General features: G+C 40.1%; 6 protein-coding genes across 8 annotated transcripts in view; 3 read left to right on the forward strand and 3 right to left on the reverse strand.

Moving 5' to 3' along the window:
* The first annotated feature begins 395 nt into the window (after positions 1-395).
* On the forward strand, positions 396-2700 carry LOC104817940 (IAA-amino acid hydrolase ILR1-like 4). Its single transcript, XM_010547340.1, has 5 exons — positions 396-902; positions 1002-1127; positions 1323-1637; positions 1798-1926; positions 2029-2700. Exons 1-5 carry the CDS (start codon positions 543-545, stop codon positions 2434-2436), a joined length of 1338 nt encoding a protein of 445 aa, XP_010545642.1. The 5' UTR covers positions 396-542; the 3' UTR covers positions 2437-2700.
* A 266-nt stretch (positions 2701-2966) lies between these two features.
* LOC104817941 (ELF3-like protein 2) lies at positions 2967-5238 on the reverse strand. Of its 2 annotated transcripts, none has more exons than XM_010547341.1 (4): positions 4915-5238; positions 4021-4790; positions 3887-3938; positions 2967-3803 (listed from the first exon to the last, which is right to left on the reverse strand). In XM_010547341.1, exons 1-4 carry the CDS (start codon positions 5095-5097, stop codon positions 3006-3008), a joined length of 1803 nt encoding a protein of 600 aa, XP_010545643.1. In that variant the 5' UTR covers positions 5098-5238; the 3' UTR covers positions 2967-3005. The 2 variants fall into 2 exon arrangements, with proteins under 2 accessions (XP_010545643.1, XP_010545644.1); XM_010547342.1 differs by having other exon boundaries at positions 4911-4923.
* A 3600-nt stretch (positions 5239-8838) lies between these two features.
* On the forward strand, positions 8839-10371 carry LOC104817942. The gene is made up of 2 exons (XM_010547343.2): positions 8839-9389; positions 9534-10371. The coding sequence occupies exons 1-2, from the start codon at positions 8865-8867 to the stop codon at positions 10173-10175; spliced, it is 1167 nt and encodes a 388-aa protein (XP_010545645.1). The 5' UTR covers positions 8839-8864; the 3' UTR covers positions 10176-10371.
* A 428-nt stretch (positions 10372-10799) lies between these two features.
* Positions 10800-16851, reverse strand: LOC104817943 (probable LRR receptor-like serine/threonine-protein kinase At1g51880). Its single transcript, XM_010547344.2, has 15 exons — positions 15772-16851; positions 15492-15679; positions 14791-14909; positions 14133-14673; positions 13532-14004; positions 13301-13445; positions 13132-13203; positions 12976-13047; positions 12812-12889; positions 12487-12668; positions 12085-12413; positions 11866-11992; positions 11713-11775; positions 11418-11607; positions 10800-11315 (listed from the first exon to the last, which is right to left on the reverse strand). Exons 3-15 carry the CDS (start codon positions 14867-14869, stop codon positions 10913-10915), a joined length of 2754 nt encoding a protein of 917 aa, XP_010545646.1. The 5' UTR covers positions 14870-14909; positions 15492-15679; positions 15772-16851; the 3' UTR covers positions 10800-10912.
* Positions 16852-20816: 3965 nt separating this feature from the next.
* On the forward strand, positions 20817-24865 carry LOC104817944 (probable LRR receptor-like serine/threonine-protein kinase At1g51860). The gene is made up of 12 exons (XM_010547346.2): positions 20817-20989; positions 21087-21240; positions 21471-21851; positions 21940-22418; positions 22519-22660; positions 22745-22816; positions 22908-22979; positions 23092-23172; positions 23258-23663; positions 23761-23887; positions 23972-24227; positions 24306-24865. Exons 1-12 carry the CDS (start codon positions 20908-20910, stop codon positions 24718-24720), a joined length of 2667 nt encoding a protein of 888 aa, XP_010545648.1. The 5' UTR covers positions 20817-20907; the 3' UTR covers positions 24721-24865.
* Positions 24866-25280: 415 nt separating this feature from the next.
* LOC104817945 (probable LRR receptor-like serine/threonine-protein kinase At1g51820) overlaps positions 25281-27162 on the reverse strand; it is a 5475-nt gene continuing 3593 nt past the window's right edge. The window contains exons 9-14 of one of the 2 annotated variants that reach the window (XM_010547347.2): positions 27055-27162; positions 26696-26943; positions 26477-26603; positions 26279-26344; positions 25914-26103; positions 25281-25824 (exon numbers count right to left, since the gene is read on the reverse strand). In XM_010547347.2, coding sequence (XP_010545649.1) covers positions 25416-25824; positions 25914-26103; positions 26279-26344; positions 26477-26603; positions 26696-26943; positions 27055-27162 — 1148 coding nt within the window. In that variant the 3' untranslated portion in view covers positions 25281-25415. The remainder of the gene's footprint in view (positions 25825-25913; positions 26104-26278; positions 26345-26476; positions 26604-26695; positions 26944-27054) is intronic. The other variant, XM_010547348.2, reaches the window with a different exon arrangement.

Below are 27162 nucleotides of genomic sequence, written 5' to 3' on the forward strand. Positions count from 1 at the left end.
TTTTTACCGGTTTGACCACAATTTTAGGCGATCGGAAATCCACGTATTAACGGATTGTTGATGTCACCTTATACACGTTATCAATTTTAATTTAAAAAATGACATCAGTAATCCGTCAATACGTGGATTTCCGATCGTTTGAAATTGTGCTCAAACCGGTCAAAGGTTTATTAGAACAATAATTTGCAAGTTCGAGGTTTTATACGTTGACAAGTTACAAGTTCGGAGATTGAATGACAATTTTTTAAATTGAAGGTTTATTTGTATATATTTTTGCAAGTTTGAGGTTTTTTAGGGTTTTTATCCGAATAAAAATGAACATATATAAAGAATCTCAAGGTAATCCAAAACAATAATACAAAAGAAAATATATTTATATTCAGTGTGTAGTGTACGAAGCACTAGCAGTGGAAAAGTTTATAAAGGAGTCGAATCCCTCTGGTTGGTGACTCGTGTTTCGGTTGAATTGAGAGACCGAATCTTACGGATTCATCGTCACGCTGAATCTCTTCGTTCTCGTCTTCTGTCGACGATCGGTCGTCATGAGTTTCTGCAAATGGGTTTCTCTCATTTCGATCCTGCATTTACTCGATTCTTCGCTGATTTCATGTTCCTCTTCCCAATCCTCAAACGGGGTTTCCCAAATTCCCCAAAGGTTTCTCAATTTCGCCCAAAGGGATGGTTTTGTTGATTGGATGGTCGGAATCAGAAGGAAAATCCACGAGCACCCAGAACTGGGGTTCGAGGAAATCGAGACCAGTAAGCTCGTCAGAGCTGAATTGGATAAGATGGGCGTTTCTTACAAGTACCCAGTCGCTGTAACTGGCGTCGTCGGTTATGTCGGGACCGGTCAGCCTCCTTTCGTTGCGTTAAGGGCGGACATGGATGCTCTTCCTATCCAGGTATTGGCATTCAGTTCTTGGTTTCTCCTTCTCTACTTGAATGGATTATGAAAAGTTTGGTCCTTTTCTTCTCGGTGGATTATAATCGGAGATGTGTAGGAAATGGTGGAATGGGAACACAAGAGTAAGATCCCGGGAAAGATGCATGCTTGTGGACATGATGCTCACACAGCCATGCTTCTCGGTGCTACAAAATTACTCAAGGAACACGAGGAAGAACTAAAGGTTACTGTCCGATTCCACGAACAGTGTTTGAACATTCAAAAAATCTAGTGTATATTTGTTGTTAGCTTGTGAATTCTTCGAAACTATGGAAGAACTCACAATGTTGCCCATGACTCTGGTTCATTGAAACAGATATCGCATCTAGGTTTGTACTGTGATACTCTGAAATTGTTGTATTTGGCCATTTTCAATCAGGGGACAGTTGTTCTAGTGTTCCAACCGGCCGAGGAAGGTAGAGGAGGTGCAAAGAAAGTCATGGAGGCCGGAGTGTTGGACAATGTCGAGGCGATCTTCGGTTTGCACGTCGCCAATCGCTGGGAATCGGGCAAAGTGGCTTCCAAAGAGGGTCCAATGCTGGCCGCAAGTGGCACTTTCGAAGCCAAGATTCACGGGAAAGGAGGCCATGCTGCTCTTCCGCAATTTTCCATCGACCCGATACTGGCTGCTTCTCATGTCATCGTAAGCTTGCAACAGCTCGTCTCAAGAGAGGCCGACCCCCTCGATTCACAGGTCTATAACCTTCTTTTCCAACTCTCCTCTGCTGGCCCGACTGTTCTATGAATCATGGTCTTGTAGCTTGGATTTTAGTCTGCTTATCGGACCAGGAAGAAGGTCAATCTTTCAAATCAGAAATAAACGTTGTCTTGTGGTACACTTCTGTGTATGGCAGGTGGTTACAGTTGCCAAATTCAAAGGAGGTGATGCTTTTAATGTGATTCCAGACTCTGTCACAATCGGTGGTACATTCCGAGCCTTTTCGAGCGAAAGCTTTAACCAACTCAAGAAACGAATCGAGCAGGCGAGTGAAGTATTTGCAATTGGAACAGCAAAAACATAGGATTAAGTACCTTTAACTGATGTTCAGTTTGAGATTGTTTCATTGTTTTGTTTCCCCCGACAGGTTATCACGAGTCAAGCCAGCGTGCAAAGGTGTAACGCAACAGTGGATTTCTTCGAGGAGGGGAGACCCTTTTTTCCGCCGACTGTAAACGATAAAGAATTGCATCGGTTCTTCAAGAATGTCACAGGCGAGATGCTGGGGATGGAGAATTACGAAGAGACACAACCAGTGATGGGAGCAGAGGATTTCGCCTTCTACCAAGAAGCGAAACCGGGATTGTTTTACTTTCTGGGAATGGAAAAAGAGGGTCATCCACGTTTGGAAGGCGGCCATTCGCCCTATTTCCGGGTGAACGAAGGCTCGCTCCCATATGGCGCCGCCCTCCAAGCTTCCTTGGCAACCCGATATCTCCTCGAGCCCCGACCCCTCCATTCATCGCCACAGAAGAGTTACAAGGATGAACTTTGAAATTTTGGACCGAGTTTTCGATAAAGCAAGATTGGCATTGTTCAGTGTCTCCTCTCTATCCTCCGAGGTTACACAGCCATATGAGTATATCTACATTCTGCTGAAAGATTTCTTCTGTGAGAGCAATTGAATTGTTTCAGAGAAATTGATAGTTCTTCCTTGTTAATCCCCAGAAGCTATACATATGTCAGCAAACATGTATGTGCGCATATATTGGTTGATTATTACAACTTAGTAAGGAACCCTTTCAAGCGTTCTTCTGAAATCTGAGTTTTGAGGAAGAGTGAGAGTGTTTCTTCAAAAGGGCGAAAACATTTTCTTCTTCCTGATAAATACATATCGTCTATGGCATGTATAATTGCCGGTATTTGATGTATAACAACTACATATCGATCTGAAAAAGTTTAATCCTTTTTTTTCTCTTTTGTCATATGGGTTTCGTACGATTAGTTTAGCTAGTTATTCTAAGTCTTTGTCTGAATCTTGTGTGCTAAAACGAATTCTCAAATGCGAAAGCTGCTGCGAAGAACAAGAGAGTTGGGGGAAAAAAGAAAAAGGAAGAAAAAGACTTAATGAATCATGTTGTCGGCGTGTACGTGTCCCCTCTCTTCTTGTATCGTACGAAAGATTCTTGCAGCAGATTCAGAAGCTGAAGTTGAAGTATAAGGGGTTGTCTTGATGGGGTGAAGCGGTTCTTGTTGTCCGTGTACGTCTGTTTCTAGGTTTTGTCGTGTTGGTTCTGTCGGGAAAAGAGGAAGCACTTGTCGTTTATGCCTTTCAGGAGGGCTTGAAGCTGTACTTCCTTGTACGTCGCTGTCTTTAGATTCACGAGAGTTCTGTAAGGAGAAAGGCACTGCTTTGCTGACACGGCTCGATAAGCTGCTCAAGCTTTGCATTTGAGAAAATGGGTTCTCATGATGCTGTAATGGATGAGACAAGGGAAACCCTAATGCGTCTTCAATGGAGTCGTTGCTGTAAAATGGAAGCATGAATCCAGAAGTTGGGGGACTCGGTCCAGTGTATGGTTTGTAGACCAGCCCTTCGGAAGGGGACACTACAGGAACTAACCACTGCCTCCCGGGAGCCGAAAACCACCATGGAGATGATGATGATGATCGAGTAGTTGCCACCATGGAATTACAGCGCTTGGTGGAGATAAGTTCTTTGGTTATGGAAGGTAGTGGAAACTTTGGTATAGTACCCTTCTCGGGTGATTCGGTTTCAGGATTCAGTTTCTCGGTGTTGGGTTTCACCTTCGGAGCGATTTCCAGAAGATTTGATGATGATTTCTTCAATGTTGCAGGCTTTCTAGGGTTACAATTACCTTCAAGAAACAAGTTTGGTGATCTTGCAAGCCTCTTTTGAACCTGCGCGGAACCAGTTGCGTGGAACAAGTTATATACATTTGTTTATGTTAGGAACCAAACCGAGTTATGTTCGAGGAACTCACTGAAACCAATCTGTGCAACTCAAAAACTTGTCCTGCAAAGATCCTCTGATGTCTGAAAAGAGCGGCAAACAAAAGACCAGTAATGAGAAGATGGAATCACCGGAAAGATTATCGGGTCGAGATCATTAGAATACCTTATCATAGCCGTTCTCATCTTCTGAAACCGTTTGTTCCCTATTGCTTTGACAAATTTTTCCGGAGATGCATTCCAACCAGAGGCCGAGTCTATAACCGAGCAGCCCGAGACATTTTCGTGGCTATTATCACCGCCCATTACTCGATCTTTCTGATATATAGATTCTTCGAGTTTCTTTGGACTTTTATCATTATATCCAATGAGATTTCTTCTGTACAACTGAGTTCTAACCTTGATAGAACTCTTTGTTCCTGCATCTCCTAACAAAGAGTAGTTCTCTCTAAAGGGCATATTGCTAAGAACATTCTGGGAAAAACATAATGTTTCTTGATTTCTCGGTCCTGAAAGTCGATTCACAGGAGAGTTGTAGAAATCCTGAGAATGGATTGTTGCTTTGTCCCGAAACCGACTTCTCGTATTCTCCTCAAACACAGTGGCTTCACTGCTATTGTTGTGAAGCTGGAGGGCCAAGTCCGTGTCTGTTTCCGACCGTCCAACTCTAGGAGCTTTAAGATAATCCAAGCCGTCCAGATTCTTGATAGAGAAGTTCTTGAAATGGTAGCCATCCCGTTTCGATGAATCGGGTTTATCAGCCGACGAGAAGGATCCTATGATATTCGGATAATCCGGGCCATTTCCGGTCTTCCACTCAAGGCTATCGACAGTGAAATTCGACTTACCAACACTGTTCGAGGACGGATTCAGTTTATCAGCAAACTTCAAGGGCGAAGCAAATGGTATAAACATATCAGTCTTGTGTCCACCAGCCTGCAGGAATCATCATTATACGCATCATAAAGCAAATTCTTGAAATCAACATACAACTGAAAATCTACTAAACAGGCCAAGAACCTTGAGAATGGAGACGGGATATCGAAAAAAACGAACTTACGAAACAAGATCTGCCGCTAGAATTGGTGGCGGTTGGGAGAAGTGAATCCGGGACGAGACTCAGCGAAGGAATCCTCGACTGAGACCACGTCGTTCTTCCTCTCTCGGCATCGTTAACGTGGACCCGAGGAAACATCAACGGAGGATTCATCCTATCAACCTCTTCTTTCACCTCTCTTGTCATCTTCTTCCAATGCTCAAAAAGCAAAGATGTTTCGTCATCTCCTTAACTCAGTGAGCTCACCAATGGTTACATCAACAGCCTCTTGAGAGACTGTACGCAATGAAAAGGATGCAACTTAAAGCAAAATAAGCAGTGATTTGGAGAGAGAGAGAGTTATGCCAATGGAAGACCATAACTCCCTCCTTACACATGTTCTTCAGCAAATTCGTAGTTTATATCCTTCTACTTCTAAACGGCTGAAATTTTAACAAAAGAAATTAAGAAAAATGCTATTTTTGATAATATTAAACCTCAAAAATAGTAAAATACGCTATCTTTAGTGGTTTCGGACCACAAATAACTGACATTTAGAATAAAGTGTAAGAACCATTCCAAGACGAGATCCTAAATAAGTGAACTACTTCCCATAGATCTCATTTCCATTCAATTCTCTCAGTCAATTCTGTCCTCTTTCTATCCAAAAGCTCACTGAAAAAAAAAACAAAAATCTACTTGTCTTTTAACTTGTTCATTCTAAAACATGAGCAGATATCTTTAGTTTTTTATGCAATATGTATGAACCCAAGATTGGATCGCTCAACCGATAAAAGATGGGATAAAGCTCATGTCCAATCCAAATTCGAATCTCCACATGCGAAAAAGAGATCGTGAGAGCTTAACAAAACCCTAGACGCTCCATGTGAGGCAAAGTGAGGGCACGTATATGCATGCTCTTGAGCTCATTGCAAAACCCTACGCTTTATAGTTTTTTTTTATGCATTGGGAACCCCGCCTGCTATGAGCCTGACTAGCAGACGAGCAGATCAGAGGAAGTGAAACGATGGGGAATCGAACCCCACACCTCATGGATTTTATCCCATGCTCTCAACCACCTGATCTGGGGTTTTTCCCCCTTTATAGTTGTTTCACATCTCGGATATATTCAAGTTCGTTTATTTTGATTTTAAGAAAACTGTAACTATTCGGATTTTTTTGTTTTTCAAAACTCAAAAGAAATCTATAGCCGACATATAGCAACAAAAAGAAAAATCGTTAGTAGATAAAAAGAAAAGTCACTTCAATTGTTTAAAAAGGACAAGTCATTGGTCTAGAAAAGAAATCTATTACTTATGAATTGTCATTTGGATTTGATTATTAAAAAAAAAACTCGAACAATATATAATTATATAAATCAAAGAAGAATTTAAAAATAAACTTTTTGAAATATAAAAGTAAACAAAAAATAGAATAGAAATAAAAATAGATTTTAAGAATTTATATTTTCTTCATAAAAATTTAATTTGAATAGAATTAAAATATAGCCAAGGAAAATCTAATAGATATGTGTTCTAAAATAAAAAATAAATACTAAAATTATCAAACCAAAATAAATTAACACAAAAATCATATTTGAAAATGAAAAAACAAGTCTTAGGCGAGAGCTTCATAGATTTATCAAGTACATTAGTTGGTGAAGTCGGGACAAAGACAGGTTCATCGGCATTATTGTCTTAACTGAAATTTTCCAATTACAGAAAGAATTGATAAAGTGTTTAACCGAAATTTCCTTAATAAGGAAAACAATTTTTACATTACGTTAAAGTTAGGTTGTTAATATAATTCCATAAATTCACTCAAATAATAATAATAATAATAATAATAATAATAATATACTAATAATAATGAAAAGTTGGTGGTTTCGTCACATTTCTAAACTTATTAGTACCGTTACATAAAACTAGAAAAGCTTTTACTGGTGTATTATTTTAAAGATATTGCACATTGATTTATATTACATTCTATTATATCTTGTTATATATATATATTTAGAAGAAAAAATAGTTTAATCACATATTTTCATTTTTCATTATTTCTGTATTTGATTCCAATTCAATACACATTCAATTAATTCAATCTTACACAAAATATATCTAATGTTTTCTAAATAAGATTAACTCAAATATAAATATAGAGTATTTTATTATGTTATACAATTATTATTATTTAATTATATTTAATTCGAACAGTATTATAGGGTAGGAAAAGAAGTGTAATATGAGTGTGAATTTCCCCATGAAGTCAATACAATACAAATAAAGAATTCCAGATATAATTAAAGACATAAAGTTATTGTTTTTTATTATATATATATATACATATTTTACAAGACAATAGAAGAGTATTGAAAATATTGCATAATATCATACGCTTTCAAGTTTCAACATCTAAATGTATATTTAAATCAAAAAAAGGAATGGTAAGAATATTTTATTTGAAAATAAAACCAGATCGAGGTGATTTTGCCTTGCCAATTCAATACATCTCTCTGTGTGTATACATATATATATGTATATATGTATGTATGTATATGTCAACTCATTAAATCAGAACATTATTGAACGAGATGCCGATTCAAATAAAATAAAATATGTATATTCATAGTTATGCGAAGTTTCTCGACTATGAAAAATCGTGGGACCTCTCTCTCTCTAACTTTTCAGAAAAAAATATTAAATCCAAATTAAGTAAATATTATTACAGACATTTTCAATCTAATATATATTCTGAAAATTTTCCAAATTGTAACTTTTTTGATAAACACAAATAGATTCTTCTTGCTTCCAGAAAAAAAAAAAAAACTATCTTTTTTTTAATCTATAGAATAGATTTCAAACCGTTTAGTATCAAATGAAAATTCGTAAAAACCTTCAAATATAATATATATATATAATATATATATATATAATATATATATATATATATAATATTCCTCTTGTTGTGTTGAGTACTGTGTTGCAATGAGATCGTAATAATGCGTCAAAAGTGGAATTCCACACAGCCCATCACACGGACGCCATTGTCGTCTTAGGTTTTGTCCTCTGATTTCCCCCCCGACCCACTTTCAACTTTCGAGCTCCGAGTCCCAAAATAGACACAGATTCGGAGTTTCGGACACCGTCATTGATAAAGGCGAAGATCAAAACTCCATTACGCGTTTCCTTGTTCCTTCAGAGACAGTGCCCTCTCCAAGCTTATGCGCGAATCCCCAGAATCTGACACGGAATGCGTGACTGAGACGATCCAGTTTTTCTTCTTTCAGGTACGTCTCCGATTCTGCTTCTTTTTTTTATAAATCGAACTTGTAGGAAACTTGTTGAATCATCTTCTTTTCTCTCTCCCGAATCTTTGTTGTGTAATAATTGATGTATATGTCTTTTGTTATTACCGTAACCGGTTTGCCGGATTTCATGTTCTCCCGACACAACAGGAGCTGGTGTTGGAGCACTTCTTACGACTCTGTTTCTGGAGAAACCCATCCGGCAACAACGCTGATTCTCTTGGCGTATTTGCCGTTATCTTTGTCTGATTGGATTCCAAAACTGCGACCATATTAGCTGTGAGATTGGTCAGGTTATAGGGAAAAAACGAGGTTTTTTGGGTAGACCTACAAGGAACTGTGGGTTGCAGAAACCGATCCTGTCTAAAATGATCTTTAGCAGTGGCTTTTCGATGCAAAACCGCTGTTTCCGTGTCTAGGTTTAGTGGTAGTTGAGTACATTGGAACTGGTTTTCCTGTTCGAGGAAAGAATTGAGTTTTTTGGGTAGACCTACAAGGAACTGTGGGTTGCAGAAACCGATCCTGTCTAAAATGATCTTTAGCAGTGGCTTTTCGATGCAAAACCGCTGTTTCCGTGTCTAGGTTTAGTGGTAGTTGAGTACATTGGAACTGGTTTTCCTGTTCGAGGAAAGAATTGAGGGTTATTTCCTTAGATACAAGGGCTGGTTTGATGGTGGGGATGGAGGAAGGGAACAAGGAGAATGCTGCATCATGTCCGAATTCGAGATCTAATAACCAATCTCGGGTATTTTTCCCGATCCGGGTGCTTCAAGTTTTGCTGCTGTTCCTCGTTTTGGCTCTTGGGTTCTCGGTCATCAGCATGAACATGATGAAGTACTTGAAAATCCAACATTTGGCTCCAGTCATGCCCACCACTTTCATCTCTTTCTACGACGAGGGCGTTGATTTGGAGAGCTTCATAAGACCTCCTTCGAATCTCCGGCACTCCATGAATGACAGCGAGCTGCTATGGCGTGCCTCCTTGGAGCCACGGATAGGGAATTATCCATTTAAGAGGGTTCCGAAAATGGCATTCATGTTTCTGGTTAAGGGGCCTTTGCCTTTCGCTCCACTCTGGGAGAGGTTCTTTAAAGGGCATGAGAGCCTGTTCTCGATATACGTTCATGCCTTGCCGAATTATAAACCAGATTTCCGGAGCTCATCTGTTTTCTACAGAAGGTTCATCCCAAGTCAGGTGCCGGAATTAACAACGTTCAGTCGATATTCCCAACTAATGCTTCTTGAATCTTCAATCTTTGTTTTTGTCTGCATAAATTTACTGTGGTCTGTCTTAATAGATGAGATTTGGCTCTAAATCACCTTATTTCTCTTCCTATAGGTCGTGGAATGGGGAAGGATGAGTATGTGCGATGCTGAAAGGAGGCTTCTGGCTAATGCCTTGCTCGATATATCTAACGAGTGGTTTGTCCTGCTGTCTGAAGCATGCATTCCTCTTCACAACTTCAGTTTTATCTACAGCCACATTTCGGGATCGAGGTATAGTTTCATGGGTTCGGCTGACGAGGAAGGACCTGACGGGAGAGGTAGATATCACCCGGGAATGGAACCCGAGGTCACTCTCAGCCAGTGGCGAAAAGGGTCTCAGTGGTTCGAAATCAACAGGAAACTCGCCGTCGAGATTATTCAGGACACTACTTACTACCCCAAATTCAACGAGTTTTGCCAGCCGTACCAATGCTATGTCGACGAGCATTACTTCCCGACAATGCTGACAGCAAAATATCCTCACCTTCTGGCTAACCGGACATTGACGTGGACAGATTGGACACGAGGCGGGGCTCATCCGGCCACCTTTGGCAAATCCGACATAACAGAAGCTTTTATCAAGAAGCTGCCCGGATTTCTGGCCTGCCATTACAACGATCAGCCGTCTGAAATCTGTTATCTTTTCGCCAGGAAGTTTGCTCCGAGTGCGTTGGAGCCCCTTCTCGAAATTGCTCCGGCCGTCATGGGATTCTGACAGATGCTTGTTCTTTAGCTGAAAGTGTTTGGATTTTAGAGAAACAACCTCGTTTTTTTTCCTTGGACACAACAGGTACCACGATTTCTTTTTATAGCCAATTCGATTGTGTAGATATTCCCTCTAGTCCAATGCCTAGAGTACCACGAAAAAGGACAGTGAGATTTCTTCCCTTTTTGGTTTGCATTTCATCCTTTTTCACAAGTCTCATGGGTTTCGGCATTTTTATTTGCATAGAACTTAGTTTCAAGTAGAGGTGGCCATCTCGAGTTTTGGTTCGGGTTGGTTATTTCGGTTATAATAATATTATAACCATTCGGTTTTTATATTAAATTCGGTTCAGTTTAATTTTTTTTTTGTTTTCGATTAATTTTTTTGATTCATTTTGGTTTTTTCTAAAGAAATCATGACCTTTCGATTTTTATATAAAATTTGATTCGATTAGTGGTATAATGTTTTGATTATTCAGTTACTTATTACCAAATTGATCAATCCTAAATTTAAGTGACTTTTAGAAGTCCTATTTATTTATTTGTTTATTTGTAATTTATTTTGGCTTATTTATGCAATTATTCCAAGATCAATCTTTTTTTAAGATTCATGAAGTAAAGTATTTAGATCATATCAAAATAATTGAAAACAACTAAATACAATATATGAATTTCATCAACATCATCTCACCGAAAAAAAAAAGCGACCAAACCACAAACAAGAGCTGGATCCAGTTAAAGTAAACATCATCTCAACCTAGGATTTGTTCCAAAGCCAATCACAAGTTCTTCAACTGAATCCTCGGAAACAGTCTGCATCCTCTTCTTCCGGTCGATTTCTGCAGCCAAACTCTCTTTCAGAGCAGTCACCGCCTGGCTCATCGTCGGCCTCTCCCTCGAGCTCCGAGAAACGCAGGCCACGGCTACCTCCATGACCTTTGATGCGGAGTTTGGGTCGTAATCTCCGTCGAGTTTCGGGTCAATAACCTCGTCGATGTTTCCTGTAGAGAGCCGAGTTTCGACCCATTGGCTTAAATGCATCCTCTCTTCCGTCCTCATGATCGCGGGTTTGGCTGTTATGATCTCTAAGAGCACGACCCCGAAGCTGTAAACATCGCTCTTCTCTGTCAGAATGTTCGAGGTGTAATACCTGAGAGAAGACAAGAACAGTGTTATATGGAAATGGATACACATTTTGGATCTATCATGAGACGAATTTCAATAGACGATTTCCGGGTTTTTTCAAATTTACTCGGGATCGACATATCCTGGAGTGCCCGCGATAGCTGTGTTCAGATGAGTTCCCTCTTCCGCATCAAACGCTCTCGAAAGCCCGAACCCGCCTAGCTTGGCATTGAATCTTTCATCCAAGAATATGTTCGTGCACTTGACGTTTCTGTGGATGATTGGCGGTTTGCAACCGGAGTGAAGATACTCAAGCCCTGTAATGGTAGATTCATCACTGTCAGTTGACTCAGTTCAGTCGAAGAGAGAGGACGTTTTCGGTTTCGGTTTCGGACAGAAGACAACTGATTTCATGTGTTTACCCTGCCCGACATCCAGCGCGATCCCGAGCCTATCTTCCCAGCTAAAGACTGTTGTACTGTTCTCTGCAGGAACAAGGAGAGTGACAGGGGAAAATATTACAACAAATGTGAAGTCATTCTTGCAAGAACAGAGACAGATTATGTTTTTCAGACCTGAGATGTAGTGTTTCAAGTTTCCATTCGGCATGTGCTCGTATACGAGGGCCATTTTATCGCCTTCGTTGCAATACCCGAACAGAGTTATCAGGTTTTTGTGATGAATTCTGAAAAGATGTTTCGCCTGCAATTCGATTAATCATTCACATAACTTAATTTCCCGTCTGAAATCGTTTAGAAACCATACCCGGAATGAGCAAAGACATTCAAAGTTACCTCTGCCTGGAGTTGTTTATACCCTTGAGGAGTCGAGGAAGAGAGAAGTTTCACGGTTACTTCCTTGTTATCCAAGTATCCGTGGTAGTTTCTCCCGAAACCTCCCTTCCCTAAATCTGTCTCGAACCCGTTGGTGATATTTACGATTTCAGAATACTTGAACTTCCTCTGTGTCCTGTCCAAATCTAACACATCTAAAGCTGTTTCATTGAACTCGTACTCAGTCATTCCACTCTCTATCCTCGGCAACGATGAACGTATGGAAGCAGTGTCTCTCCGACGTAACGACGGACCACTTGTTGCCGTGACTGTCCTATGAATTGGATGACCTGCAGGAAATAACATTACAGTATTTAGACCATCGTTGTGTAATTTAAGCATGTAGACAGGTGTGAAGGGTACCTCGTTTTCGCCTTCTCGTGAGGAAAAACAGTATTATCGTAGATACAGAAACGAGAAGAAAGAACCCTGCAACTGATGCCAATAATGGAATGACGAATCTCGGAAGTTTCTTCTTCTTCTCGGGCTTGCTTTGTAGAATCTCACAGGAACTTACCGAGCAAACACTAGGATTTCCAATGAGACTGCAATAGGATAAAGTGTTCAAACGAGGCGAGATTAGCCGGAATGAACAAGCAAACACGGTAGATTGCTTGATCCAAAATCGATATCCGTAACTCGTATAGAGGAATCGGGAGGCAAGGAAGAGAAAACGAAGGTATGATACCGTAATGACAAGCCATCCCTTGTTCTTGCAACGAGCTCAGACGGTATAGGACCCGTAAGCTGATTGTTTGACAAATCTCTGCAAAGGCGAACAAAGCAAAGTCATTTGCTAAAACTTAAAGCTATGAAATCCTATCTTAGGCCGGTCCGCTCGAAATTACGCACAGGATCCTCAGAAATTGAAGTTGAGCTAGGAAAGCCGGTACAGGTCCAGACAGATTGTTATTTGACAAGTCCCTGAAAGCCACAAGATCTGAAATTCAGCGTGCAATATCGTCATGGTTCCGGGTTATATTCAACACGAACATGAGAACTACTTACAGAACTTGTAATCGTTCGAGACGTGATATATCGGGAACTATCACTCCTGCCAATCCAGAAGATGACAAGTTCCTGTTTATTCCATGGAGCAATTACAATTAAGAGCCTGACCACTGACTGAAAACCATTCCCCTAGGAGGAAGTGAGAGCGTAATAAGATGATTCTTACAGGGCTACGATTCTAGGCGAGACTGTACCATTGTCGTAACTGCAAGTTATCCCATCCCACGAGTAGGCTCGAGGCATGCATGGATCTCCTTGCCAGTTGCTCTTCTTGATCCGATATGCAGATTTAATATTCATGATAGCAACAACTGAGATCCACAAAGATTATTAGTTGTCGGGCATCAGAAAACACGGAATCCGAAAAAAGATCGGTCGGCCAACGAGAAGAACTTACGATCATTCTGATCGGTGGGAGACTCAGGGAGTTTATTAGCAAAGTAAACCTCCATGGCATTGATAAGTGGTGGGAGAGTTGAGTTCTGTGTCTGAACCACGGAAAAATCGAAGCTTTGATCTTTCAAAGGCGATAGCGTGTACAGGACAGTCGTCCGTAAGTAATTAAGAGTCAATGGTCCGTAGAAAAGTTTCCCGTTTAACAAAATCACTGTTTCTCTTCTTTGGTTGGAATTCAGTTCTTGGAGTTCCGCAAAGTAGAAGTAGACGTAAAACTCGAGCGAAGGATCATCGGGAGACCAAGCAAAGCCTAGAGTGTCTGTAGCATTAGCCGGAATGGCTGCACCTCTCATGACAACCTGCGGAATTCGGAAGCTATTGTTGCCAGAGAGGACGGTATTCGAGCTACTCAACTGCTTCGATCCTTCTGGAATATAGGGAAGCCAAATACGGTCAAAAACATCATCAGGGTACCTGAGAGATTCATCGAACGGATACATGTCACGACCACATAGAGGTATGATCATTCTATTCGGCGAAATAATGGGATAAACTCAAAATGAAATGATTTTCGAGCAAATGCAGAGATCCTGTATAATCACCTGACTGATTGATTCGTTGTAGAACCGAAATCCAAGCGTGCAAAGAGCTGGAGGGAACCGGATTTAGCTGCATACGATGAATTCGGTAACGGACGAAGTTCCAATGCAGATATGAAAGGTGTGCCCCGACCAGTGTTCACTAAACACACCTGTAAAGTTTCCGACGAGGCATAATGTATGATCTCCTTGGATTCGAATTGAGAAACAGAATCCAATTTGACAGTGTCCCACTTATTTGGACCCAGGTGAAGATCGAATTCCGGTATCTCGTTTCTTGAATCGTAGTTTCCATATGCAAATCTTGCTCGTATCAAGTACTTGGTGGTGGTATTGACTGGAAGAGTGTAACAGTTTCTGGCTCCCTCGGGAAAACTTCGAAGAGACTCCATGGCCACAGTCGCAGTTGCTCTGTACTCAGGAGCCACGATCATGCTGATTCCTGTGTCCGTGAACTGTGAATCCGAAACATATTGTATGCCCGTCGAGTTTTCGTCGTAGGTTGAATTTTCCGGCTGTAATCCACAATCTATGCTAATGAATCCTGATACCGAGATTAACACTTGTTTAACTTTATGAATACACGAAGGCAAACATAAATTCTGCAGTATCTTGCAGGTAAATAAGATCAAAAAGAAGAGAGAGAAAACTCTTGGTTGACCTGTTTGATCCTGGCATCTGGTGAGATTGATGAGAGCCAAACAGCAAAGAAACGTCGAGATGAAAGACTTTGGCGCCATCTTCTCTGTTCTTTCAGACAGATGAAACAGGCTTCATCCCCTGAAACACGACAGGTTTCTCCATGGTTAAGAACTCATCCATGGCAAAGCAGAAGAGTTTTTCTTTGATAGTGGTCAACTGTTATGACATCGTCAACTCCAAGCTGGAGGATTATCTAATTATTTCCACTTTCAAAGAACTTTTTATTTTTATTTTTGCATTTGATGTGCGTGCAACTTCTAGGAACCTTAATCTGCAAGTAGACACTAAAATCAAAAGTCAAGAAAGGAGACAGAGTCAACTTGCTCTTTGTTTAAAAGTCAACGGCATAGTAGGCATGGATGGATGGATCAAAGACCTGCATTTTCCTTTGTTTGACCAGCACAAAACAAACAACCAGTTCATATGGGTTCTTTCCCATAGATTTCTTCCATCTATACATACAATCCATTTGAATATAACAACAGCATTCATATTGGCCAATTGCAATAGAAATATCCTGTCTACCCAATTTGTCAGATTTTTCCGGGTAATTCCCCCTTCTTCCATCTGTGAAATGGCAACAACCATCAACGAAATTATGACACCAGAAACATTGTCACCAACATAAGCCTCAGTTTGGATACTATGTGAAACAAGCACCTCTTTCTGTCAGACGACAGGATTGAGTTATGTTCCAAGCTGCGGGGAAGAGTTCCTCTTCTTGGATCATCACACCTGAGAAGTGCCCACGAACAAATGTGTTGGAAAAACCTTGAATCAGAATAGACATGCCGGAGCCTTGGTTCAGTGGTTGCAGATCTTGAAAAAATGGTGAGATCGTGAGGAAACTGGTCATAAGACAAGAACAACGGTGACTTAAAACAAGCATGAATCCCAAGCTGTTGAATCTGGTTTTCATGGTGTGTTAAAGTGTTCTCACCTTGCAAACCGCAACTCCTCACTTCTCCGGTGACTTGTCGGCGGAAAGCGGATGCCGCCGGTAAATTCCTCCGCCGCAATTGCCGGGAAATCCCATCATCAGTCATTGATCCTCCTCTTCCTGGAATACCCACCTCCAAATAAAAACCTTGCGCAAACCCTTGTTTTTGCAATCGATCTCTCTTCTTCTCGATCCCTAAAACCATCCGATTTCAGGCATCGGAGTCTGGGTTCTCTGATGCAAACATCGTTGTCGAAGGGTCGACAACTGTTTTGCAACAGAGTGCAACCTCTCACAGTTCGAATCAGTAACGACGATGAGAAATCCCTAATCCGGAGATGCACCAGAGATCATTGAAAAAAGGTTTACCTTTGCAGAAAGATCTAATCTTTTGGGAAATTCTATGCACAGAGGTCAATGGTTTTATTACCAAAAAAAAGCAATTTATTCACGGTGACACACAAGATCAAAGGTTGTCTTTTTTGGAGCACAAACCCTTTCTCACTTTCACTCCTTCAATATCCAAACAGTGTTTCTGGGTTTTCAAGAAAAACGCTACTAGTTATGGTAGAGACAAAGCATGGAGATTTATGGATCTTGGTCGTTCCAATGAAAAATCACTAAGTTCAGCGAGCTGAAGGGTTGGAATAATTCATGCTCATATCAACAGAGTCTTCATAGTAACCTGTCTCGGTCCTGTCCCGGGTCCTTGCCATTTCCAAGGCCAAACACTCGTTCAATTCCATGACAACATGATTCATGTTAGCTCGACAGCTTTCCAGATCGAGTTGATATCGAAGTCGCTGTACAGTTTCGGATCAATGACTCTTCTGGTGTCTCCGTTCGTGACCATTGAGCCGACCCACTCAGTGATGAGATTCCTCTCCCGGTTCTTGCCGGTTAACCGGTTTGGTCTGCAGTATCAGCTAGTGACGTCAAAATGAGCCAGGCTCGCAAGCTGGCTCGCGGTTGGCTCGTTTTTTATCGAGCTGGGCTGAAAAAATAAAAGACCAAATAAAAACGGGCCGAACGAGCCAGCTCGCGACGAGTCTGAGCCCATCCGGGCTAGCTCGGTCGGTTCGCGAGCCGGCTCACGAGCTACAAACCGAAAAAACTGCTCCCCGCGAACAGAAGTACGCATCCGATGATCCACTTCTCGGGTTTCGTCTCGTGTTTACGGCTGTTCACTGGTGATGAAGCAGCTGCTTGTTTGTGGTGAAGGGTTGTCAAGGGAACTCCCTTGTACATCGTGAGAAACAAAGCTCCTCCTATACATACCAAAGTCCCCACCATCATAGCCATTCCCGCTTTGCTTTTCATGTTTAGCTTTTCAATCCTACAAAAAAGACCCCTCATATATTCAAAATTCAATTTATTGCTATATGCAAAGGAAAAGGAAGAACCTATAATGAGGTTGATATTTGCATAAGTGCTTGAAAACTTTAATTACCAACTAAAGTTTGTGGGACAGTTTTGGTTTTGCAACTCTCATGCGTGGCACATGAAAATAAGGCTGGCTCGAGACGAGCCGGTCCGGGCCGGTCCGAGCCAGCCCGTTTTACATCACTAGTATCAGCATGTCAGTTGAACGGTCCGAGCAAAGAAAGGAGAAATCTTTCTTACCCGGGATCCAGCCACAACGGTCATGTTTGTACATTGAATGAATCGTATGCAGCTTTTTGAAAGGGTTTATATTAGTGGGTCTGGGCCCAGGCCCGTTTATGTCGGCCTGGTTTTATTTGATTAATATTTTCTTATATTTTTCCATTATTTGTTTTCTTTTTTACAAATGACTTGCAAAGTTACCGTCGAGACATTATTGGACAAATATTTCGCCTACATCTGTTATTAAGCAAATTTCCTTATAAGATTCTGCACTAATTATTACAAACTAATCAACTTCGTGGCTTTATTTAATTACACGTTCTTATCTTTTCATCAATGTTTTTTTTTATAACGTGGGAACTCTAGCTGCTACCCTTTGGACACGCTGGATAGGTAAATTCCCGCCCCTATACACGAATCCGCGATATACGATGGGATGTGAATCGACCGTAACCGACGGACGATAGATGCGTTATCAAGGATTCATCAATGTTCATTTGTTTTGCCATATTATCCACCCTTTTGTTTCATCTATATGTATTTTTGAATATTTCTATATAAATTCGTTTTATATAAATTTTTTTTTAAAAAGAATGGTAAATTGCTCTAATTATTTTATGTATTCACTATTCGATGTAACATTATGTGTACTCATGAAGTGGAAGAGCAATAAGAATCATGAAGACATTCTTGTGGGATGCGATGTATAAAATTAATTCGTAGTGAAACGACAGACGGATAAATTTTATTTATCATCGGATCACAAATAATAAATTAATTCCACGTTAATATAAAAATAAATATTTCACCAAGCCATGCAGTATTAAAATATAGAATGATTCTCGAGCAAAATAATCAAATGTTTCTGTTGTCCTGCACTTGGAATATATTACGTACGTCCGCCAATAATTGAATTGATGATCGGATATATATATTTCTATTAATAAGCATATAATTAGATATATATCTCTTTCTGCGTACAAGTATGACCTTGTCCAAATATATTACAAGTATGATGATGCCATGCCACATTTTCCAACTCTTATGTTATCATATTAGACTATTGAAGGTAAGTAGGATCTAAAAAAAATGTTGGGAAAGATAAAATAACGAAATATATATAATGTTACAAATTTTTTTTTATAATATTCTAATTTCAACACCGTAAAAAAGTATAATGGGATGTGTTCTACATCACTATGCATGCATGTCCATGTCGCTTTTTCACATCTTCCAAAACTTAGTGGCGATTTAAGTTTGTCCTACACATAAGATCTTAGAACATGTCGACAATTTATGGATTTAATTTTCAGAATTTTCGTAAGAATTTTTTTTAGGAGTCGGCGGTCAACCATATGGCGATGTAATATCGTTGTCCCACGATCTCGAAAACAATTGGGCACCGACGTGTGCCGCCGTTCACGTCCAAAAAAAAAAGTTTTCTTTAAAAGGGGCCCAAAAAAAGGAAAATTTAACCATTAGAGTTGAATTTTTTAGAAAAACACAAAATTGATTATTATGTTTACAAGATGAGGAATGCATCGACGTGGACAAAATTTTATCGAGTAATTTTGATATATATTTTGAGTAATTTTAACTATTTTCAATAGGAAATGGACAAAAAGGAATTGATGTATATTCAGAAAAATTTAATACTAACAGTCTAATACAACACATAACCAACCAATTAGAACATTTTCACAAAGCTTGTAATTTTAAGTTAGATTTTCTATTAACAAAAAATAACCATGTATCAAATTAATTTCAAATGTCGTGAAGAAGATTTGACGAATTTCTATGAAGTATTGATATTAATAAATAAGCTAATTATAGGTTATAGTCACGGAGAAGTGGGTAATTAACTTAAACAAAAGATGCGATGAGCGGGGGAAACCCCCAGGTGAGTTGGTAGGAGCACATCCCACATACTCAGAGGTTGGGGGTTCGACTCCAGCCGCTCACCTGTCGCCTGTCAGTTACGGCTGATTTACCTCCTACACGTGTGTTGTAGATTCGTGCGTGTGGGCTTGGGTTTACTCGTACTCCGCGGGCCCGAAGGGCCACCGCTGTGACCCCTTGGTCAGCGAGCCAACGACTGCGCCAAAGGCTACGTCACAGGCCACCGCTGTGATCGGGGGTTAGCGAGCCCAAAGGGCTACGCTGGTGGTTGAGGTTCCCAATGTATCAAAAAAAAAAAAAAATGCGATGATATTAAAATTAAACGGTCAACGGTTTCTGGAAGCAGTAACTATGAAATCTTCCGTGGAGATTCTTCGCGTATACATTTCAATTATACAATGCTCACCATCTTCTCTTCTTTACGATTGAAGGCCCAAAAAAATAAATAAAAAAGGGTATTATTATTATTATTATTATTATTATTATTATTATTATTATTATTATTATTATTACTTTGACCAGAACTCTGTCCGGTCTTGGTGGGTGTCTTTGCTCGGCTTCACTTGTCCATGTCGGAGTTCCTTCCCCAGCCAATATCTTTTCTTCCCTGTTTCCCCTTAATTTTTTGCGCGTTACGAAACGCGTTCACAGAGTACAGTTAATTAAATAAAACATCTTTAATAGAAAATAGATAAAATCTCTACATATACATCACACGTGTAAACCATTATCAGTTTGATAGATAATTTAGTTTTTTAGTATAATTTAATTTGATAATGAATACAAGATATAATTTAAAATTTTAACTAAAATATTATTATAATAATAATATAATAAAAATTCTAACATTATATTTTTTTAAATAATTACCAATTAATGTGCTAAAAATGGATTAATTTAACGACAGAAATTTGCATTTTTACCATGATCTGTTGATAAAAAAAGGTTTACGTCATAGTTGAATGGTTATAAAATCTCCAATTTAATATAGAAAACACTAAAAGATTTGTTAAAAGAGGTATAAATATAAATTATTGTAAGTGAATATTATGAATATAGTTTGCCAGAAAAAAATATTATGAATATATATATATATATATAATCTTCTAGACTATATAATATTTTTATTATTTTGGAATTATATATATATATATATTGTTTAGCAATAAAAATATAATAATAAGCAAATTTTAATATAATATCTGAATTGTTTCGTCTAGATAACCATCAGTTGCACCTAAGCTGATAAACCATGCAATTACATAATGTCAACTTGATGCATATTAATTATTAATAACGGTAATTATAATTTATTCTACTTTGCTAAACCTAAACGACATAAACCACGCAATTACGTGTGAATTTACTCCCACAGTTTAAATTCCAATTAAACCATTTTTTTTCCACGTCAACGCCTTGACAAAAAATCACCCCTTTCATTATTTGAAATAGTTGACTTTGACGGCTCTTTTTTTTTTTTGTAATAACATCAACTCGCCGAGTTGTACAAAAAAAACCAAACTTGAATTCTTTAATATCCATCTCATCCGCCCTTCTTTAATTCCTCCATTTCTCTCTCTCCGCAGAGGTCACAAGACAAGAACTCAGCAAGAACTGGACAAAAGCACATCAATGGCGTTTTCTCTTTGTCTCGTCTTTCTTCCTCTCGGGATCCTCTCCGCTTCACTTCTTTGTCTTGCCCAAGACCAATCAGGTAACTAACAGAACCGTTTCATTACAACGTTAATCACTTTCCTCCTCTGAAAATGCTGTCTTTTTTTTTTTTCAAAATTCCCGTCGGAATTCTGCAGGATTCATCAGCTTGGATTGCGGCTCGCCGAAGGAAACCAGCTACCGAGAGAAAACGACCAACATTAGCTATATCTCTGACGCGAATTTCATCGACACCGGTATCGGTAGGAGCATCAGAGCTGAGTACCGGACCCAGTTCCAGCAGCAAACTTGGTATTTTTTTCAAGAACAGCAATCTTGAGTTTTAGTTCATCTTGGTCCAGTTCTCGGCATTTCATGTACATATACGTAATACTTTGCCTGCAATGTGTGAGTATATTTAGAAAAAAACAGATACATACAAAGGGTTTGTGCGATTTTTCATGTTCTTGATCTGGTTTCGGACAAAGAGATGATAAAAAAAACCCAGAGTTCTTGTCTTAAATCATTTCACTTGTGAACAGGTATGTCAGGAGTTTTCCACAAGGGACTAGGAGCTGCTACAGTCTGAATCTGACGGCGGGCGACGAGTATTTGATCCGGGCGAGTTTCTTGCAAGGCGATTACGACAACAACACGACCCCTCGGTTCGATCTCCATCTCGGTCCTAATCTCTGGACGACGGTCTCCATCACGAATTCGACAACTCCATCGATCTTTGAGATGATTCATCTCTTGAAGTCAGATCATTTGCACGTCTGTTTGGTCAAGACAGGCGCTTCTACGCCTTTCATTTCCGCGTTAGAGCTTCGTAAACTGAAGAACACGACTTACTTGACTCAGTCCGGATCTCTGCAAACATTTATACGTGCCGATGTTGGTTCAACTTCTGATCTTGTCTTAAGGTCCAAAACCCTGATCATTTTCTTTAACTGTGCATGATAAATCACAGATTCGGAATGCATCTAAAGATATCCGGTTTCGATGTTTTAGGTATGGAATCGACGTGTTTGATCGTATCTGGACGCCGTTCAACTTTCAGAACTGGACACAGATAAGTACCAATAAGACAGTGAGTATTGACAATGACTACCAGCCGCCAGAGATTACGATGAGGACAGCCTCTATTCCGATAGACCCGATGGCGCCGATGAACATAACGTTAACAGGTTTGAATGGAACAGAACTGTTCTATGTGTTCATGCACATTGCCGAGATTCAGGAGCTCGGATCCAACGAGACGAGAGAGTTCACTATTGAGTACAACGGTCGGCGACTTTACGGACCCTTTAGGCCAATTGCCTTGACCACGACCTCGGTATTCACGCCGTTTTCCGTGGGGGCGGATGCAAACGGGCAATACTTGTTCACACTGAGGAGGACGGGGAATTCGACACTGCCACCGCTTCTCAACGCCATGGAAGTGTACTTAGTGAATCTGTTACCTCAGGAAGGAACCGGTGAACAAGAAGGTGAGTTCTTGGATGATATATATACACATCATTCAGATAGAACTATGGACGAATTATTTTGTGAAATTAGATACTTACTTGTAAAGAAAAAATGTATCAGTTGATGCAATGGTACAGACCAAATTGGGATATGGACTGAACAAAATTGACTGGCAAGGAGATCCATGCGTGCCACAGGATTACCGTTGGGATGGTGTCGCCTGCAGTTACAGCGGTAACGACCCGCCAATAATCACGTCTCTGTAAGTCTGTTCTGTCCGTGGCAACCTTTGACCGTGTTCATATTAATGTGTTCAGATCTTGATCTAAACCGGACTTGGAAACAGGAACTTGTCTGGTAATGGATTAACCGGGAAGATACTGGACTCGATAACAGGCCTTGCAAATTTAGAAACCCTGTAAGAAGATGATGCTTAAGCCTCTGGTTTCTGATTATATCCTATGTATATGTGTGTGTATGTGTTAAGGGTTTGGCTTGTTTTTTGGCAGTGACTTGTCTAACAACAATCTGTCTGGCTCGGTACCGGGATTTCTAGCAAGGATGAACACTCTGAAAGTAATGTAAGTGCAGCTATTGCCTTAAGATGAGTATAGGCTTCATATCTGAAGTTTCTTCGTTGCAAAAGAACAGTGGAGATCAGTGTGTTTACCTTCTGTTCTTGAATTCTCTCAGAAATCTCTCGGGAAACAACCTTAACGGTTCGATTCCCGCAAGTCTCCTTGAAAAATCGCAACAAGGGTCGATTACGTTAAGGTAAAAACTTGCTTCTGAATGCTAATCGAAATGTTTGAGAACTTTGGAACTGACTTTTGTCTGCATAACCTCCATGAAACTGCAGCGTTGAGGGTAACCCTGGTCTTTGTTCATCTTCTTCATGTACCCCAAAAAAGAAGAAGAACTCCGCAGTTGTACCCGTCGTTGCATCTCTCGTCTCGATATTCGTCGTTGTTGCCGGGCTTGTAACCTTTCTGATTCTTAAAAAGAAGAAGAAAAACAAGCCTGAATTTAGTGCAGTCTCGGGTACCGGAACAACGCCTTTACACTCAAGTTCACTTCACAGTTACGAATCGAAGAATCGAAGGTTTACTTATTCTGAGGTCTTAAAGATATCAAACAATTTCGAGAGAATCCTCGGTAGGGGAGGGTTCGGGATCGTTTATTACGGTATCCTCGACAACAATCCCGTCGCTGTGAAGATGCTTACCGGCTCCTCAGTCCAAGGATACAAACAGTTCAAAGCAGAGGTAACTGAATATGTTACATAAATCCATGTTCTGTAGTAACCGTAGTAATCCTGATCTTATTCTTAAGCTTGAACTCGTTAATGGATTCTGTCATTAGGTTGAGCTTCTTCTCAGAGTTCATCACAAAAATCTGACGAGCCTCGTTGGATATTGCGACGAAAACGAGAAGTTGTCACTCATTTACGAGTTCATGGCCAATGGAGACTTGAATGAACATCTATCAGGTCGGACTTTATGAAGCATGTTCAGATTCTTTTTAGGGTTTATATGATTGATTCTGAGATTTGACATTTCGATATCGGTTTCAGGAAAGCGTGGACCGTCGATTTTGACATGGGAAGGAAGGCTGAGAATCGCGGCGGAATCAGCTCAAGGATTGGAATATCTTCACAGTGGATGTAAGCCTCAAATCGTTCATAGAGACGTCAAGACGACAAACATCTTACTGAACGAGAAATTCGAAGCCAAGCTCGCAGATTTCGGGCTGTCCCGTTCTTTCCCGCTCGGTAACGAAACCCATGTCTCGACCGTTGTTGCGGGAACACCCGGATATCTCGATCCCGAGTAAGTTCGACAACGATTTCTTGCGGAACACGCAACAGGGAATTCGTTCTCAACGCTTTGATTTCGATTCTCCCGCAGGTACTACAGAACGAACTGGTTGACAGAGAAGAGCGATGTTTTCAGCTTCGGGGTCGTGCTTCTAGAGATAATCACGAACCGGCCCGTGATCGATCAGAGCCGGGAACGAGCTCACATCGGAGAATGGGTGGGATTGATGCTGACGAGGGGAGATATAAACAGCATCGTCGATCAGAAGCTGCAAGGAGATTTCGATCAGAACTCGATCTGGAAAGCTGTGGAAACAGCGATGGCGTGTCTGAACCCTTCTTCCGCTCGGAGGCCGACAATGACTCAGGTTGTCGTGGAGCTCAACGGATGCTTGTCAATGGAGATGGCGAGGAACCAAGGGAGCCGAATGACGGATTCAACCAACGATTCTTCGATCGAGCTCACCATGAATTACACCACTGAGCTTTACCCTGGAGCAAGATGATTCTGCTCTTGTCCAAGTATGTGTGAAATCAAAGTGTTTACAGCAAGGATTCTTTGTGATCATATATTGATACTTAAGTATTAGTAACTTAAAAAAAACTAAATACTTAATTAAATATATAACGTCTCTTAATTACATTGTTTAATTCGGTTCATCATAAAAGATAAAGGATATTATGAACGATATTTATATATAGAATTAGTTTTCTCTACTCATTTTAATATCGAAATCTTATATATTAAGAACAAACCAGATCATATTTAATTTGAATTAATAACAACCTTTATTCTCTAATAATTGATATAAGGTTCAGCCGTATTATATAATTTTTAACGTATAGACCCTATATTTGTTATAAATTTTACGTTTAACTTTATGTCAGTTTTTAATTACCCGCAATCATTATAAATCATTGTCTTTACAGCCATTACAACCACTCGGAACTTTTCATATTATGATAATATATTATTTATCTTAAAAACTTACTGAAATTTATTCGGATGGATACAAAATCCTTCACAAACAAAAAAAAAAAGTTGCTAAAATGATCGGGAAAAAACTTACAACATCGAATCAGCATCACAACCATTGAATACAACAAATTTCTATGTTCCACAAAAAAAAAACAATGCAAATTGAAAGCTTCATATTCTTCATCCATATATATATATATATATGTATGTATGTATATGCACTTAACGAGCCTTAGGGCTCAACTCAGTAGCATAAGTCATGCTCACTTCAATGGAACTCTTCGAGTCCATTTCTCCACTCGTCCCGACCCTCGATTTCTCAGACGCCAGACACTCGTTCAGTTCGATCACGACTTGCGACATGTTCGGCCTTCTCGATGAGGATGGATTCACACACGACATTCCCAGTTCAACCACTTTCCACACCGAGTTCCTGTCGTAATCTCCGTACAGTTTCGGATCCATAATGTTACCGATGTCTCCCCTTGTAAGCATCAGCCCCACCCATTCCGTTATGTGTGGCTTCTCACGAGTTTGATCGATCACTGGCCGGTTCGTGATGATTTCCAACAACACAATCCCGAAACTATATACATCGCTCTTCTCTGTCAACCAGTTTGTCCGGTAGTATCTGCAAGAGCAATATCACATCCTTCTTACCCAAGAAAACATTAACTTCACGGAATTATCATTTGATGGTTTGTGGAGCATTATACTTACTCGGGATCGAGGTATCCGGGAGTTCCAGCAACAACGGTTGAAACATGAGTTTCACCCTCGGTCGGGAAAGACCTGGAGAGTCCGAAATCGGCGAGTTTCGATTGTAAGTGCTCGTTGAGCAATATATTCGTCGTTTTGACATCTCTATGAACCATTGGTGGTTTACATCCGTTGTGCAAGTACTCCAGTCCTACAGACAAATTGAAACGTGATCTCGGTGAGAATAATTGGTAAAAGCAATGGCTAACAAGAAGGCGCTTAGCTAATTGTGATTAGGGTTCTTGTTCAGTTCTCTGAGTTCAAATCCTGCCTTTGGAGTGGTAAGCAAATATCGATATCGGAAAACAAATGCACGAAACACGAACCTTGAGCGGCCTCGGCGACAATCTTTAGTCTAGTTCCCCAATTCAAAACAGATCCACCACGTTTTCCTGCATTTTCAAGCCAAGACATGAATGAAATTCTGAATCTTTTATGTCAGATTAAAAAAACCCGAAAATCTTATCCATTTTCTTGGCGTTTCGGGTAAATTCTGCAAGAAAAAATGTTGTGTTACTGCTTACCGGAGAGATGCTCTTTCAAGTCTCCGTTGGCCATGTACTCGTAGACGAGGGCCAAGTTGTCTCCTTCGTCGCAATATCCGACAAGACTGACAAGATTCTTATGGTGAACTCTCAGTAGAAGTTCGACCTAACAAGCGAAAATCTCATATTTTTCGCTACAAATGATTTGATGACAAAAAATAAAGATATATATGAAGATTTCGGTATAAGTATAAGTACCTCGGCTTTGAACTGTTTGTAACCTTGAGCCGATGACTCAGACAGCATTTTAACTGCGACTTGTTCGGTACCGTTCACATAACCGTGATAGACAACTCCGAACCCTCCTTTCCCGAGAATTCTTTGGAAGTTGTTCGTCATCGCCTGAACTTCTGGATAAGAAAACCTTCTATTTCTCGGTACTATCGATGGTTGAGAAGATTGAGGCGATCTACCGTCCGGTTGTGCATTCACCGATAGAACTCGACCTGCAGAGCATGACTTAGATGTTACAAAACTAACTAAACGGTTCAAGATTTTATAGCTTTGTTACGTTATAATATAATGTTTTGCTGTTTGGTGAATTTTCTTCGAAATACCATTGGCATTTGCTTGCTTCTTCTTCTTGAAAACGAAGAATAGAGCTAGTCCAGCTACGAGGACGGCGAGTACAGAAGCAACCGAAGCCACAACGGGTACCACGACGC

The sequence above is a fragment of the Tarenaya hassleriana genome, unplaced genomic scaffold (assembly GCF_000463585.1).
Source record: "Tarenaya hassleriana unplaced genomic scaffold, ASM46358v1 Cleome28, whole genome shotgun sequence".
NCBI lineage: Eukaryota > Viridiplantae > Streptophyta > Magnoliopsida > Brassicales > Cleomaceae > Tarenaya > Tarenaya hassleriana.

Bases quoted from the DNA above. Each gene is read 5' to 3' on its own strand.
- LOC104817942 (XM_010547343.2), top strand. From the start codon at position 8,865: ATGGTGGGGATGGAGGAAGGGAACAAGGAGAATGCTGCATCATGTCCG. The intron at 9,390-9,533 runs GTGCCGGAATTA...CTCTTCCTATAG, and splicing joins GAAGGTTCATCCCAAGTCAG to GTCGTGGAATGGGGAAGGAT.
- LOC104817941 (XM_010547341.1), bottom strand. From the start codon at position 5,097: ATGACAAGAGAGGTGAAAGAAGAGGTTGATAGGATGAATCCTCCGTTG. The intron at 4,791-4,914 runs GTAAGTTCGTTT...TGATTCCTGCAG, and splicing joins CTAGCGGCAGATCTTGTTTC to GCTGGTGGACACAAGACTGA. The intron at 3,939-4,020 runs GTATTCTAATGA...CGCTCTTTTCAG, and splicing joins ATGAGAACGGCTATGATAAG to ACATCAGAGGATCTTTGCAG.
- LOC104817940 (XM_010547340.1), top strand. From the start codon at position 543: ATGAGTTTCTGCAAATGGGTTTCTCTCATTTCGATCCTGCATTTACTC. The intron at 903-1,001 runs GTATTGGCATTC...GGAGATGTGTAG, and splicing joins TGGATGCTCTTCCTATCCAG to GAAATGGTGGAATGGGAACA. The intron at 1,927-2,028 runs GCGAGTGAAGTA...TTCCCCCGACAG, and splicing joins TCAAGAAACGAATCGAGCAG to GTTATCACGAGTCAAGCCAG.
- LOC104817944 (XM_010547346.2), top strand. From the start codon at position 20,908: ATGGCGTTTTCTCTTTGTCTCGTCTTTCTTCCTCTCGGGATCCTCTCC. The intron at 21,852-21,939 runs GTCCAAAACCCT...TCGATGTTTTAG, and splicing joins ACTTCTGATCTTGTCTTAAG to GTATGGAATCGACGTGTTTG. The intron at 23,173-23,257 runs GTAAAAACTTGC...ATGAAACTGCAG, and splicing joins CAAGGGTCGATTACGTTAAG to CGTTGAGGGTAACCCTGGTC.
- LOC104817943 (XM_010547344.2), bottom strand. From the start codon at position 14,869: ATGGCGCCAAAGTCTTTCATCTCGACGTTTCTTTGCTGTTTGGCTCTC. The intron at 13,048-13,131 runs GTAAGTAGTTCT...TGTGGCTTTCAG, and splicing joins CTCGAACGATTACAAGTTCT to GGACTTGTCAAATAACAATC. The intron at 12,414-12,486 runs GTACCCTTCACA...TATTTCCTGCAG, and splicing joins CACGAGAAGGCGAAAACGAG to GTCATCCAATTCATAGGACA.